The 15,377-nt window shown below is 38.4% G+C and overlaps 3 protein-coding genes across 4 annotated transcripts; all 3 read right to left on the bottom strand.

Moving 5' to 3' along the window:
• Positions 1–224: 224 nt before the first annotated feature.
• Positions 225–6,552, bottom strand: LOC105287671. The gene is made up of 3 exons (XM_011353371.3): positions 6,249–6,552; positions 5,168–5,820; positions 225–4,254 (listed from the first exon to the last, which is right to left on the bottom strand). Exons 2-3 carry the CDS (start codon positions 5,797–5,799, stop codon positions 3,774–3,776), a joined length of 1,113 nt encoding a protein of 370 aa, XP_011351673.1. The 5' UTR covers positions 5,800–5,820; positions 6,249–6,552; the 3' UTR covers positions 225–3,773.
• A 92-nt stretch (positions 6,553–6,644) lies between these two features.
• On the bottom strand, positions 6,645–12,394 carry LOC105287674 (transmembrane protein 181). 2 transcript variants are annotated; one of them, XM_011353373.3, is made up of 13 exons: positions 11,991–12,394; positions 11,530–11,723; positions 11,059–11,162; positions 10,819–10,968; positions 10,523–10,625; positions 10,235–10,388; positions 10,048–10,128; positions 9,764–9,863; positions 9,548–9,675; positions 9,329–9,478; positions 8,102–8,204; positions 7,767–7,997; positions 7,568–7,701 (listed from the first exon to the last, which is right to left on the bottom strand). In XM_011353373.3, exons 2-13 carry the CDS (start codon positions 11,679–11,681, stop codon positions 7,568–7,570), a joined length of 1,590 nt encoding a protein of 529 aa, XP_011351675.1. In that variant the 5' UTR covers positions 11,682–11,723; positions 11,991–12,394. The 2 variants fall into 2 exon arrangements, with proteins under 2 accessions (XP_019889946.1, XP_011351675.1); XM_020034387.1 differs by lacking the exon at positions 11,991–12,394 and having other exon boundaries at positions 6,645–7,701; positions 11,530–11,681.
• Positions 12,395–12,543: 149 nt separating this feature from the next.
• LOC105287673 (pre-mRNA-processing factor 17) lies at positions 12,544–15,355 on the bottom strand. The gene is made up of 8 exons (XM_011353372.3): positions 15,056–15,355; positions 14,688–14,904; positions 14,235–14,561; positions 13,909–14,123; positions 13,548–13,811; positions 13,279–13,412; positions 12,974–13,195; positions 12,544–12,863 (listed from the first exon to the last, which is right to left on the bottom strand). Exons 1-8 carry the CDS (start codon positions 15,338–15,340, stop codon positions 12,686–12,688), a joined length of 1,842 nt encoding a protein of 613 aa, XP_011351674.1. The 5' UTR covers positions 15,341–15,355; the 3' UTR covers positions 12,544–12,685.
• Between the last annotated feature and the right edge of the window lie 22 nt (positions 15,356–15,377).

Here is a 15,377-nt window from a genome sequence, read left to right as displayed (position 1 = left end):
TAGAACGTAGAGACGATGAAATAGCCATTGATGAAAAAAAAAGGATCATTTTCGACAATGTTTTTTACAAACAGGCAGAACAGTGCAAGTAGATAAAGAGAAAAAAAACCGCGTCATTGTACCATTTAAGCGAAAAACGGAAAACACGACGTAACGAGAGAGCATTTCTCGGAGGCATTACCGTAAATGCGTTAATAAAACTAGCGCGGACGTTGTCTTCTTCGTTATCCCGCCACTTTACGAGACACGGTAAAACACGATCGTGATGATGACACAAAAAAAAAAGAAAACGGAAAACCACATTCGCACACGCTCGCCAAATTCTCGAATTTTCTCTCGTTCGAACGAGACTGGGCAAATGCAGCAACTCGCCTGTCGTCAGTTTTTTCTTTTTTTTCCGTTTTGTTCGACTTTCCTCGGTTTATTCGCATTCTGTATTCGCGGTGACGGCGTAACGTGGAATAAGCACACGCAATCACTTGTCACACGTCTGCAATCGGTCCTTTCTGCTTTACATTATCGGCAGCATGCGTTAATAGAATTCAGATGATTCGAAGAAACAGCAATTGGAGTGTGTCACGAAATCGTCGTAATCGATCGTTTAGTCGTTTTACAATTAACAGATTTCGATTTTATTTGATTTTTTACCTTTACGTCCTACAATTTTCATTGATTCTTTACGTATCTCGTGTGTGAATCCATCGTGCACATTTCGTCTCGTCCGCTTGCGCGACAATCTCGTTTCGTTCTACGAATTGTTCTACAAATACGTTTTCACTTTTGTTCGATCGTGCGTCCGTATTTCAATTTTGTAGTTCAATTGATTATTTATTATTCTATTATTCGGAGGCAGTTGCGTCATTTTCCGTGCACGTTGTCCGTCTATCGGGTTCAATGTACGATTTATATTTTTATTTTCTCCCTCTCTCTCTCTCGGTAAAAAAAGCCGCGACAATGTAATTGCATTTTACACGTATACACACGTACTACACCGACACACGTACACGACACTGAGGACTAGAGATCTATCGAGTTATTATCTTGTAGGATCGTCTCGGTAGCGGTTCGCCGCGCATCGAAATAATAAAAAGTAAATAATGTTATAAATATAATCAATTAAGGAAAGTTATACATACTTGAGTATAGTGATAAATAATATTCGTTCTCGTGCTGCGCAAACGGCTACGTATTTACGATTAAGTAGACGCAGCGATTATTGTATTGAATTAATCGTTTAATGATAATTACACACGTGTATTGCTTTCGTCTTGCTTGAGTTTTATCTGTTTTTTTTTTTGTACGCAGCGAAGAATACCTACTTTTAGATCTTATTTATTGTCTCACCTATCTCTCTCTCTCGCTCTTTCGCTCTTTGTCACACTCTAGATTTGATACAAATTGCACGTAGGGCAATCTACATTGGTCGTTATCAGGAGGCTGAAAACGTAATCGTGTACATATATATACTTGAAATTTCACGTTTCTCTACCTTCAACACTTGATTCTCCGATTGTTATTCTGGGTATATTCGTTATTCCGACGTAAAAAGATAAACTTGTGAGTTTGGCAAAATTTCTCATCGAAAATCCACCTCCTAGCGATCGACTGTGCGATGCAGAGAGCCGTGCTGGTGTAGTTTGTGTTGAGACTAAATAGCATTTCACTCTCATTAAGTAGGCATATTCACACGCCAAGATATACATATACATACACGTATATACACGTACATACACACCGAAAGGAAAAAGAAAAGGAGACACACATGATACTCTCTCCATACACACACGTTTAACGAGACAAAAAAGTGGATAATGGATTAACGGTATTCTAAATGTAACATGTATATGATGGCTGTACAAATGTAACATTTTTTTCCATTATGTATGATGATAATAATGATAATGACGAGAAAAGAAAAAAGGGAAGATTTGATGCAAAAAGAAAATGTAATTGAACAAAAGAAAAAAAAATACGTGTGCGCTCGTCGATTGACGTGAACGTCGACATCCCGAAAGGCGGTGGCGCAATAAGGTCAATCCGTCAGCGCACCCGCACGAGTGATTCATCAATAAAACTACTATTACTTTTAATTATTATGAAATACCATTTCTGTAATAACATTATGATATAAAACCATACATTGAATGGCAATTGTCGTTGCGTACTTTATTTCTATCCTTCTCACATCTTAAATTGCTTCTGCAATGTTTGAATTGAAGATTTATCAACATCAGAAATATCCAACGCGTATCATGTATTAATTTAGAAATAATCTTCTCTAGAATATGTTCAATGTATAAATTATTTCGTAATAAAGGCTCAATTTCTTTAACACACAACTAGTAAAATCTTCCGATTTTGCTGCTCACAGAGCAACCTTCTGCAGAATTTAATAATAAGAGCAATAAAATATTCTACAAATGATGAGACTAACAAAACAAAACTAAAATTTATCAATTTTAAAGCAGTAATGTTAGATTCATCGGTGATCGATTTCGACTGCATTTTGATTACTAATCTGTCTAATGGAAATGACATATTAAAGCTTGAAAAGGTTTGTAGAACTAATGTTTGTAAACGGTTACCTAAATACAAGCATTATCGCGCTTTAATATATATTCCAAATACATATGTGTCGCTTCGTTTTGTTTTTTTGTTCCGATAGGTAGATAGATCTATAAGGATCTATCGAGCTTTAGTAGATAAATCTTATTCATATAAATATATCGAATATACAAATCGAACCTCGCACTTGCAAAAAATTGTTAAAATAAAAAGGATTAATAAACAATAAAACTCTTATCATATAGTATGCATTGAAAGATTAAAGTTTATTAAGTTCAATAAGATAACATAATTGGTAAAAATCAAAAGCAAAGTTATAATTGTGAGAATGTTCGTTACAAGTATTAAAAATAGAATCTAGAACAATTGAATTGAAAGAATAATTGACAGAATAAGTTTATATATATATATGTGTATATATATAATTTCATATTTCTAACTTTATCCGGTTTTGCGGAGGATGATTCTCTGCTAAATGTTCTCCATACATATTCAGTGAAGCATTTATTTGTTTGAAACGCCGATAACATCGTGCATAGAAATAAGCGTATTTGTATTTGTCCATTTTCATTTTGCATTAACAAAATATATTGGCTGAACTAGAAAATACCACGGTTGAATCTCGCGACAATATCGTAAAATCGGCTCTCGTGTGAATAGAGTTGGAGCAAAATGCAAAAGATCTATTGTTCTAATATTCCCCTGCTTGCACAGAAGTCGCAAGCACGTCGGGTAGACGTGCACAAGATATAGTAGTGACGTCGTAATGACGTGCTTGTCACGTATGATGCTATCAGAATCAGTACAGAATATATACTGAAAATAGAAAGCTTTTACATCAGTATGTAACATCAAACAACATTAATTAATAATAAATATTAATATTTAGTTAATAGTTTGCTTATGCTAATTTCATATTTTTTATATATTCTCTACAAATTCTGATGTTATCACTTTTTCTATAAAAGTTCTGACAAATCGTCTACTTAAAGTTCTATTGTGATTAGCGTTTACTACATATCTGAAAAAAACTTGGTTTAACGTGAACATAATTTTATTGACTTGTATTTTGGCACGAAATTAGTCAAAGTACTAAATTCCAAATGGGTTACCTTAGCAAGAATGCAGTGTCAATAAAAACTTTGCATATATTCTCCGTAAACAATAAATGTCAGATTCACAAGAAATAAACGTGGTCAAAAACGGTTTCAATCAAAGCTGCCGATTTTATTAAGCATATGCAGTATCGGTTTATGATTTTCTATTGCTTCTTTCTCTTCATCGTTCAGATTAATATATGAGAGTATCATGTTGTGTACAATGTCCTGTCGCACAAGCGTAAAAATCACCCGCGGATAGTCTTTTTTTAACTTCTCTAAATAAGTGTGCAGTATGATCTTGAACATATTTTCGAGTTTTGATACGTTATGTTCATTAGGCAGATTAGTGAGAAAAATACGGCCGAAATCGATTGACGGCGAGTCATATTTTATCGCTTGAAAATCGATCAACTTTGTACGGCATCCCTGATCATCATATTTGACAAATATGTTGGATCGCGTGAAACAACCATGAATAATAGTCGAAGCGATATCCGTCTTCAACAGTTCCACTTTCTTCAGTTTCCGCTTTATTTTTGTTCTAAGAACGTTGTCGAGTTCGGACATTATTGTACTACTCAGAAAGACCCTACGAATAACAAAATCAAAGAAATTTTATACATCTTTATACAGGGTGTCCCGGGTTTTAACCGACAAACTGCGGGAGCATATTCTACTAGTGGAAATAAGAAAAAATTCTTATATCGAGTTTGCTTAGAAATGCTTTATTACAAAGTTATAAACCAATATTGAAAAGAAATATCAGATAAGTGACAACGGATTTTTTCACAAAAATAAAAATTATCTACGCAATGATTTAGTGACGCATTTCAAAATGTTGTCCTTGCACATCGATACAAGCTAGACATCGACGTAGTACAGAATTTGTTACGGTACGACATTCCTGAAAATTTTGTTGCATCTCAGTAACTGAATTAGTAATTCGTTGCTTTAAATCTATCTGGTACTCTCCTGTTAGGAAATCTACGTTGATACTCTCGTACGGCAGCTCGTGCATTTCCGTCACAGAATCCGTACACGAAATGAATATCAGTGTATTCCTCATCTGAAAACACTTTTGGCATTCTGATAGTAATTGCTAGTTGACACGACGATTGAAATCTAACAGCTACTGTTGTGAAAGTAACAATCATACTGAATCGTTTCAACATAGTGAACATGAATACATGTGAATACACATAACATAAACATCTTCGACCTTGCAAATTCTACACTATGTTCCGTTGTTACTTATCTCATATTTCTTTTCAATATTGGTTTATAACTTTGTAATAAAGCATTTCTAAGCAAACTCGATATAAGAATTTTTTCTTATTTCCACTAGTAGAATATGCTCCCGCAGTTTGTCGGTTAAAACCCGGGACACCCTGTATAATAGTTTATACTCTTTATTTGGATTTATTATATTCTTATCGTATAACACATAGAATATGTTGTTATAAAACACATGAAATACGTTATGACAAAAAGAGCTGTAATACCTGACTCTTTCCTTCCGTTGTTCGATCCTTTCTTTTTTACTTTCCCTCTTCAATATTTCGAAAAGAGAAAATACATAAATATTATTGTTTTCCTTCTGTAGTCTGTATGTATTAGCATGGAATGTTGCCAATAATTTCACACAGATTATCAGGCGTGACTTGTTTAATTTACGTTCAAATGGCGCGAAACCGCACTTAGTCAGATCCTCCAGTACGACAACCGGGTGCGCAGATTTAAGCGGAGAATGATTGCCGAAGTAACAGTTTGGAAATATTCTATTTCTGAAATTTTTCCTGATACTATAGAACAGCACTTCGTTCCGGAACGAATGATTGTGTTTCGACTCCTCCGGTCTGGCTTTCGGTAATTTGGCGATGAATTGGAAGTGATTTTGCATCTGGCTGCATCTTACAGACACCCGAAGTAATATATTTCGAGTAGTTTCATATGGCATGAAATGTTGCACACTGATATGATCGTATAAATGCGGTGTCCAAAGTAGGCCACGGGTGAACAATTCCTTAATCAGCAAATCTTTTACAAATGGACAACCATAACATATGTATCTGCACTGATTCGAAACGGACACCGTCCTTCTTAAAAGTGGGTAGCTGTTGTTTCTAATATCCATGGCAATAGAAAAATAATATTGCTGAAATAAAACATGATAATAGTTATTTCAAATCTTTTGTAAAACGTGTAAGGTGATACGACCCACGAAGTCAAATTGTTAGATTTATCAGCAGGTATTTAAATTCATATTTGTGTATCTGACTAGACTGGAAAACTATACTTTCTTCATCTTCCAATCGTTTAAAAATTACATTGTCACATGACTCCTTGTTTTATTCGTAGACAAAACATGGAACATTAATTGTTTATATCAAATAATATTATTATATGTATGTATATATATTAAAATATATTATCTGCTTTTTTCCAATCGTATTTTGAATAATGAAAATCGAACTGTAATAGTATGAAATAAAAAGTTTTAAACTGAAGAGAAATCACATCAAAGCAAGAGACATGTAAGAGAAAAGCTATCTGTGAAAACAAATGAAATTTGATGATATTTACCGCAAGTTTCTGTCTGCAAGTACGTTGTCTGCACACGGAAAGTTATAGCTATATACTATAAGATACGAGGGAAACTGGCAAGCCGCACGACATATCGGACTTACCTCTTGTTTTGAGAAAACAAGTTCGGTGTTATGAACTGTGTGTTATGCCTGCGAAGGAAACATCAGTTGCTAGATTTCGTCAGTGGGCAATACAATTTGCTGTATGAATAGGAATCTGACATTCTCTTCATCGCTTTTCAGTTGCTCACAAATTACATTATCATAATATGAATCTATATCTTGTTTTATGCATACCCACACAGAACAAAATATTCAGTAAATATCTAGTAAGTATCTACAGGTCTATAATAATACTCGAGGTTGATGATGAAAATAAATGTTCCAAGGATTCATATAATATTTTATTAGCTATATAATAAGCGTTGTTTAGACATGCAAACAGTGATAACAAATGGCTATTAATTGAGGAGATAATATCATGCCTTTCGGCAAACGGATAATCGTTTATCTCGCAAATCGTCATGTTTGTCGTAAACGAAAACAAAAGAACGATTATGAAAATTACATTTTTTATACAATACGTTTATAATATTTTCATTGAAGTCAAAATAAATCTGATATCGCGAGCTCTTAAAACCATCTCTTTTAAATCTTTTTAAATGTAGTAATCTTTCAAGTATAAAATGCGCATTTATAACGTAGTGTTCATACGCGCGTGCTCTCATATATTTCTTACGTATATTATCCTGTGTGTAACAAAACATAACGTTTCATTAGAGTAATGTTACATACATGCTATAGCTAGTTTGTATTAAACTTGCCATACCAAACGCACTCAAATACATCTCGTATAAAAACTATCGTAATTTCTTATAAGTATTCAACATAACGCAATATCTTGGCTCCTATTTCTTGTTCATCGACTTTCCGCGTTATAAAGTGCAGAAAAACGCAACTAAAACTGACTGATAGTATTCATGTTATTTCTACGTATATGCGATATACAATACATAAATTCACATTATTATATTTATACAGTTATGTACAGTTATGCGCATCTTTGCCTTGAATTCTGCGTAAATGCGGCAAGGTTCCTCAAATCTCAAATTAACACTTGATTCTTCGATTATTTATAAACGCAACTCGAACTCACTTTTCTTTTCACAGCTTCTTGATGACGGCAGTACGACTGCGAGTGCGAAGACTGGAAATGTTCACAAGTTGTCTCTTATTTCTTCGGTTGACGATTCTGTCCGTCGATTCGCAATTCGCGAATGCGTGGATGTGTTAAAAGTCTTTTTTCTTAAGGCCCTCTCAGTCGCTGTCCTCCGTGTTTCGCGGGATGCGGGTCAATGGTCGCCGACTGTCCTCATCGGATCCAAAAATGACCTCCTCCTCCGAGTCGTTGAACATTGATAGCGCAGGATTATCCTTCGTTATCGAGGAGTCTGTAAATTAATGAAATGTAAAATTTAACATCGACGTAGACGGCAAATTTCTTTGGGATACTCACGCTGTCCGTAGACTTGTTGGAGTGCGGGCGCGTAAACATACGCCATCGTGTACAGGTAGAAATTGAGAAGACCGTAAAGAGCCATAAACTGCGCGGATGTGCGATAGTAAGTGGACAGGCGGGACGCAAAACTATCCTCCAACACACCGGCACCGAATTGTCGGGCGGTGACCAAACTGCAAACGCCAGCAACCACCGCGGCGAGCAGCGTCAGAAATCGAAGGCGAAGATCTGAAAAATGAATTGCATTCCAGACTGTTATCAGAATATTCTCGCAGAGTGGATGATTTTTTTTTCGTCTACTTCGAGCTTCGAGGAATTATCCAAATACTTACCAAAGTACGGCATGGATCGTAGTTCGCTGTACGCCCTTAATATGAGAAGCAGCAGATATGCGATGTAGAAACCGCCTACCGTGAAGAAGAACACCTTGAAGCCCTGGAAACAGATTAAGAAATTCTATACGCGTGCAACGTACACCTACACATCTCTTCTGATTATAAAAGACACGAGATTGCGCGTCTCGATTGTCGGTCTCGAGCTGCGCCTCCTCTTTTTTCAGTAGACCAGTTCCGATTTCTGTACCGCTTTCGACATGACGCCAAATAAAGACTGCCGACTGGTAAACTCGAAGTACAACATGAGAGAGACGCGTCACGACCGTTGGAGAATTATTTACATCAGTACTGCATCGTGATGGGACAGTTGCGATCCAACAGCTGTCCCGAGACAGAGATTTAACAAGATTGCGACGAAACGATAGGTGCGAGCGGCGCAATAAAATTTAATATTTGCCTTAGCACATCTACGTCTGTGAAAATGAGACTCGGTAAGTGCTTATTGAGCCTTCGAGAGAATAGTGTGGTACACGAATGATGAAAACGTTTTTAAATGCACTTTGCGCACGTTAATAAAAGAACGAAAGAATGTAAGTAATTATTTTTTTGCCGATTAGCGATTGGCATCATTATGCTACATGTTTCGCTGAGGATTGCCGGGTTGTACACAATCGTCGAATGTCCAACGGAGTTGCGGCGTGACATTGCGGAATACAGCGACTCCGAACCGCTGCAAGTAAGCTGCACAATGCGGCTGTTATGTCCGCCGTTACCGGAAGAAGCAGCGAGCTACGAGGAGAATAATCGAAGTTACCAGGTACACGAGTACGATCCCGAGGCCGAGGCGATGTGCGAAGTGAAACTGAAGATCGATGTGGTGAGAAATGCGACTGCGTCCAAAACGAGAGAAGAAAATCCGTGCGCCGGTTTCGCGCATCGCGGACATCTCGCGTTGCTACCGCACTCGACCAACTGCAGCTTGGTAAGTTTTCTCGTGAGAGTAATTTTTTGGAGAATCGACAAAAAGAGAGAGAGAGAGAGAGAGAGAACATTTTCTGCTCTCTCGACCCTCTTATGATGATTTCAGTTCTACAAATGTGACTGGGGTGTGCCAATGCTGTTTGAGTGCCCGGAAGACTTGCACTTTAACCCCGTCCTCCAGGTATGCGATTGGCCCTGGCAAGTCAGCTGCGATTCGTCATTTTAAACGCAGTTTACACTTACGTAATAATTCGACGTGTCCAGAACGTAATTGTAAGTAGGATCCTCCAGCTCGGTACAACGAAGCCACGTAGCGAGGGTCAACGCCGCGCCCCACAGCATGCCTACTACTAGAAGCTTGGGCAGGTAAAACGTGATGAGTCGTCTCTCATTCTAAACACATAAAATAAACATTTATTGGACTCGGACAAGCAACGACGTTTACGTACGCAATAAAGATACCTGTCTGAGACCGTGATAGACGCAAAGCCAAAACATGAGGATGGCGCACAGGAAGGTGGTTTGTAGAATCGCGTCTAGCATACCGGGCACCCAGGAATTCACCAGGAACGTCATGGGAAAGAGCGGATCTGTTTGAATTCGAGTGTAAATCTCAGCGAGATGTCGAAAGAAATCAATAAATATTATCGACGAGGTAATGAAATCGCGGAGACTTACTGTTGTACAAAATCAGCAGTGGAAGAAGTATGGAGATCCACTTTTGCTCTATCGACCAATCGTGCAACGGAAACTTTCTAAGCGAATGGCCGAACCAGCACTGAAAAGCAGTAAGTTTTCCTCTCAGCTCCTAGAATGGGCTTTAATTCTCCACGAAAGAGAAAGAAAACGGGACTCATTGCGCGAGTCTTCGATCAACGAAACCGTGGATTGATTAATTTAACATTTAATATTTAAATAATATTTCTCTTTCTGCGTCATTTAAGTCTGTACTCGTGAATTACCATCATTCCAAACGTGGTCAGCAAGAAGATCAATCGGAACCAGATCTCGATCTGCGTGAACGCCGGATTGTAGTTCTTAAACTGTGAACAGAAAAAAGATGAAGGAAACGTAAAGAAAACACGGATCTGCACTCTCGAGTCCCGCGATTCGTGTCGCGTTTGATCATTTCGTGCAGTGCTTACTGACGTAGAATGTGAGTTCCCGTATCGTGTATCGTTGATGGAAGCTCTCGAGCCCGTGAAAGCGAACGGTGATTATGTAGTAGCTGTAATCGAGGAATCCGAGATGAGCGACGACCAATTCTTCGCAGGATTGTCTCTCGCACTTTAAATGTCTAGTTCTGGAAAGCAATAAGGATTCTTTATTCTCCTGCGTATCTCATACTTTTATCTACTTAATTATTCTAATATTAATCTACATTATTTTCTCCGCTACATATTTTAGTTCGTTAAATTATCACGAGATCGCTCTTACCGATTATGTCCGGCTTCCGGCGGTAACACGGACACGAGCTTGCGATCAGCGGTGATACCGTCTATGGAGACGCTAACTTGGAATCCTTTGTCGTATCTTTCATCTACAAGTCGTCACTGATAATTAGTGTAAATCGTAAAATTTGCCAAAGAATTAACATTAACAGTAAAAAAATTAAAAGTTGAAAGTTAAAATTACAGTAAAAGGACACGGAAGAATGATCCTCTAGTTCATCGATGCTTCATGTCACGTAAACGTTTTGCTATTAGCTCAAATAATTAAAAATTATACGTTACCGTCGTTATTCGATGTCGATAGCTTGGCGATTACCCATAATTGCTGGCTGTACGTGGACAGCAGGGGGGTCTTCATGATGAACGGACCGGTAGCCATCTCGCTGCCATTCAGATGCGCTTTCTGCTCGCTGGTCGACGTTATGGGCGGCCCTAGAAAAAACGTTAACGTAACACTGCACTTCGTCGATATTCAGATAGCTTCGTTTATTTCAGAGTAATTAGGAAATTATTGCTATTTACCGGCAAGGCCGATGAATACTGCCAATCCGAAACACGCGAAAAAGGCGACAAACACCATAACGAATTCCCTCTTGTGCATCGAATACAGTCGCATCTGCACAGATCTGTACAGAAATAGCCGGCTTATGTTAACGATATGCGAATTAACATGTACGAGTTTGTATCGCACGCAATAGCAAATAAGTTTATGTACATTTATTGCGAAAAAGTAATAAATATATATATCAACGAAAAGGAAAACATGACAGCATTTTATGATACAAATATATAAGCATCGTGAATTTTGTCAATTTTATAAAAAGAATCGTTTTCTTCTGTATTGGTATTACAGAAATAACGAATAACGATAGAATTAATTATAGAATTAAATTAATTATAGAATTAATATAATAGAATTAATAGAACCATTGTTTAAAATATTTATTACCTTTTCACACAATTTTTCGACGATTTCCAGACAGTGACACATACCTCTCGCAACGATCATGATGATATGCTGGCGCGATATACTTGTTAAATTCGCTGAACAAGTCGCTAAACTGCGACAGTGCATTTCTGACCTTGAGATTCCAGCCTGCGGATGGAAGATGGTACGAGTATCCTAATCCGGGTCCATCCATCATCCCCGGGGCTGTGCGAAACGCCTTTTCACGTATCTAACGTTCCTAATTGTGCGATACTTCTTTTATCAAGGTCCAAAATTGCAATAATCAGCATGCAATTTCGCGTTTTACACGGTACGTGTGTCTTACGTATCGTCTACTACGTATGCATCTCCCACTCGCGATGCGTAAAACATATGTTATTCTCTTAATCGATAATTGATCTTCCATCAAGATTTGTCGGAACGACGATTAATCAAGATATCCGCTTAATTACTAATCAAATCTGTTCTGTGTAATGCGATGCGCATGTAAACAGAAACGACTCACCCTCCGCTAAGTTGCTCTGTAATGAACGCTACGTCTACTCTTGACGGATACCTCCCCCATCTGCGTAACGTTCACGATTTACGAGTAATTTCATGAGTGAGACACTCTATTAGGCACGTGCAGTAGATTCGACAACGTTGGTTCCGGGCAATTCCGTGACCGGGATGAGGATACGAGAGCGATCGCAGCGGAGAGCACGAGCAGTACGTATGTACGAGCATCGTGACACGCGCGCTATTGATTTTTACGCCATGTACGGGCAAGCATGGTTGCTAACTCATCAGCATCGGGGGATTGAAAGTGGTGCGTTGAACAATCGGAGAATACGCGTGTCGTTCGATGAATAGAGTTCGATTATTATGCGTTTGTGTGCATCGCGTCATTATCGCGCCTTGTGATTTTGCATTTGTGAGGCAACGTCTCGAGTAATACTGAAATAATCAAACGCGGTTATTCAATATATTTATCGCAATGACAAAAGAATAAGGAGCCTTAGCAAGGAAATGGTCGAGGAATCGACAGGACCGAAAAATGTAAAAGAGTAGAGCCTTCCTGATTAAAATAGTCAATTTGAAATATTTAGTCTACAACATATAAAAATACTTATATACACACTGCCTCGCGTCCATGCATCATTCATCCTTTCTTTTTCTTCTTTACAATATATATATACAGCTATGCCGTGTTCGTGTCCGTTAATCCCAATACTTGATCTTGCCGTCCCATCCGGCTGTGGCAAGTCTGGAAGGCTCGTGCGGATGCCAGAGCACATCGATGCACACTCCGTCGTGCGCCTTCCACTTTTTATACAATTTTGTTGTCTTCCAATCCCATATGTAGCATTTACCGTCCGCGTCGCCCGATACTAGATAGCTGAAGTAAGAAGACTTTTAGTATTTTGCACAAAACGCACACAAGGACTATTTATTAAAATTATTTACGTGAATTATGATACCGTTTCTCATAATTGAGAAAGAAATTACCTCATGTCTGGGGAGAAATCTAAACCGCACGCATATCCAGCGACCATGTGACCCGTGAAAGTCTTTTTCCGATTCATCTTGAATCTGTTCAATGCAGAAAATATGACTATCTTGTTATCCATACTCTGACAGGCGAGCCATTTCTGATTTCGCGACGGTGTTACCGCTGGCATCGAATGCATAGATGGATCAGCTATATATTTCATGTCCACCGGAATGTCCCTGTGTGAAAAAGAAGTTTATTATTAATATCGATTCCATTTCATATAAAATGATCTCCTACGAGCATCAAAACGAAAACGTACCATTCCCAAACGCGCAGGCTCTTATCGTCGGAGGTCGTAACAAATCTACGATTTTCGTCTACGAATGTTATAGTGTTTACGGCGCCTAAATGTCTATCGTATTCCTGCGTTATTTCCCCGGAACGTATATCCCACTGTAAAACATAAATATATATATATAATAAAATATCACATTATGGTGACTTGTAGCTTATGCTGAAATTATACTATCGCATTTTGAGAAATGTTACGAAACTGGATTACAGCGTGCTTGACGTAACAATACTTACACAGATAATTTTTTTATCGCTGGTGCCGGCCACAAAGAGATGCTGTTTGTCCGGGTCGGGATTGAATTTGGCACAGTACGGAATTTTCCTGCTCGTGAAGCGACTAATGCAAGCTCCCGTTTCCGTATCCCACAGTTTTACGTAACGATCGTAGGCTGCCGATAGGAATCGCTTGCCGTCGTTGTCGAAACTTATGTCGCGTACCGCTTGACGATGTCCATAATACGTACGGACGCATCTCCTGTCCTTGTATACTTCCCACAACTGCAAGATAGCGTAAAATATAAGTTTGCAAGTAATTTTTTATTAATGTCATGTTATCGATTTAACTTCCAAAGGATTAGATTGTCAATGCAAATACCTTCACTCTGCAATCCATGCTGCAAGATAACAATAAATGAGCGGTATGGGGGAACCATCGAATCTGTGAAATGCCTTTCGTGTGACCCTCCCACGTATGAATTTGCGCCTTCGGTAAGAAACAACGATCGGGTGGAGATTCCGATCGGAGATTCACACCCACGTCCTGAGGCGCGTGTAAGAACGAACGTCCTTGATAATCCACGCTGTCTTTGACTGCAACGAATAAAATGTCGAAATGTTACGAGGAAATTCCACACCTCCAGTTTTTTTCATTAAAATAAAATTAACATTCTTTTGCAATGATATATGAAATGAAATCTTTACTGTGTAACACTGTCTTCTCCTCCAACGGTTTCTCTTCCGTCTGCTTTCCCCGCTTATTTCGTTTCGCCAGTATTTCCTCCAGTTCGGCAGCTTCTTCCTCGCTGGGCTTTATAACCCGTTTTTCGTCCACGTATCCGCCCCACGGTCCTAGAAAGCCTTCTATATCCGTTGGATCGTTATTTCGGTGTCTCTTTCTTTTGTCCGAAGGCCTCAAGGCAACATTCTCGAAGACAGTCTTGCCACCAGATTCTTCAGCGGCTTCTTTTGCGCCAATCATTACTTTACCTTCATCCGTGCTACCGTCCACAGTTGGATCTAGTGCGTATCCTAGGAAGATAAAGATACAGATTTAAATGTTGATTTACTTAATAATTCACTTGGATTAATTTATTTAATTCCAATTCTCAGGTAATTGCTTTATTAATTACAGACATAAATTTCACCATAAATTACCATAACTAGCAAACGTTCTTCTTTGATTCTCAAACTGGAATTCGCTGATGTGTGCACGCTCCACATAGCCGGATAATATATTTTTCACTGCTCGCTGCTGTTGCGTTTTAAACGGATTTTCTGGTCCCACTTCCGGTGCGAACAGTTCCTCGTATTTTGGATTATGCATAACTTCTTTTGTGGTAGAATCTACATGTTTTACACATAATTCCGTTCCCTAAATAAAGCACAGTCAATGCGTTAGTCTTGTTCTTTTTGTTAAAAGAAATATGTCTGAAGTGATGATAATAATTGCTTATTGATGATAATAAACAGCAAAACAGCAAGTAAGTTCTCAGCACAAAAATCGCATAATTAAAAATACTTACAATAGGTACGACTTCTGGAGCGGAACAAATTTGTAGGTTAAGTAGAGTCGTCGATTTGTTTATGACTGGTTCGGACAATAAACTGTTATTCGTGTCGGCACTTTCAACCTTGTTTTCGCTGGTAGCGTTTTCATTTTCCGGCTCACTATTCTCATCACTGCTACCGTAATCTCTTAACGCAAGCATTATTTCAAACAACTGTAGCTTTTTTGGGCAAAGTCTCGCAGCAGCAGAATACACCAATAGACGATTCTTCTTCTTCGTGTTAATGGCGCGCAGTTCCATGAACTGAATCGGCCATGCCGAACCAATGCAGTGCAGT

Source organism: Ooceraea biroi, chromosome 5 (genome assembly GCF_003672135.1).
Source record: "Ooceraea biroi isolate clonal line C1 chromosome 5, Obir_v5.4, whole genome shotgun sequence".
Classification (NCBI taxonomy): Eukaryota; Metazoa; Arthropoda; class Insecta; order Hymenoptera; family Formicidae; genus Ooceraea; species Ooceraea biroi.
Note: the sequence above shows the minus strand (reverse complement) of the source record. Positions and strands in the feature narration are given on the sequence as shown.

What these genes read in the sequence shown, in the direction of transcription:
- LOC105287674 (XM_011353373.3), bottom strand. Translation starts at nt 11,681, where the DNA reads ATGATGGATGGACCCGGATTAGGATACTCGTACCATCTTCCATCCGCA. An exon ending in TACGGGAACTCACATTCTAC is followed by an intron (nt 10,129 to 10,234) that starts GTCAGTAAGCAC and finishes TTCTGTTCACAG; the next exon opens with TTTAAGAACTACAATCCGGC. An exon ending in CCAACAAGTCTACGGACAGC is followed by an intron (nt 7,702 to 7,766) that starts GTGAGTATCCCA and finishes ATTAATTTACAG; the next exon opens with ACTCCTCGATAACGAAGGAT.
- LOC105287671 (XM_011353371.3), bottom strand. Translation starts at nt 5,799, where the DNA reads ATGGATATTAGAAACAACAGCTACCCACTTTTAAGAAGGACGGTGTCC. An exon ending in CAACGGAAGGAAAGAGTCAG is followed by an intron (nt 4,255 to 5,167) that starts GTATTACAGCTC and finishes TGTTATTCGTAG; the next exon opens with GGTCTTTCTGAGTAGTACAA.
- LOC105287673 (XM_011353372.3), bottom strand. Translation starts at nt 15,340, where the DNA reads ATGGAACTGCGCGCCATTAACACGAAGAAGAAGAATCGTCTATTGGTG. An exon ending in GGAGAAGACAGTGTTACACA is followed by an intron (nt 14,124 to 14,234) that starts GTAAAGATTTCA and finishes TATTCGTTGCAG; the next exon opens with TCAAAGACAGCGTGGATTAT. An exon ending in GCATGGATTGCAGAGTGAAG is followed by an intron (nt 13,812 to 13,908) that starts GTATTTGCATTG and finishes GCTATCTTGCAG; the next exon opens with TTGTGGGAAGTATACAAGGA.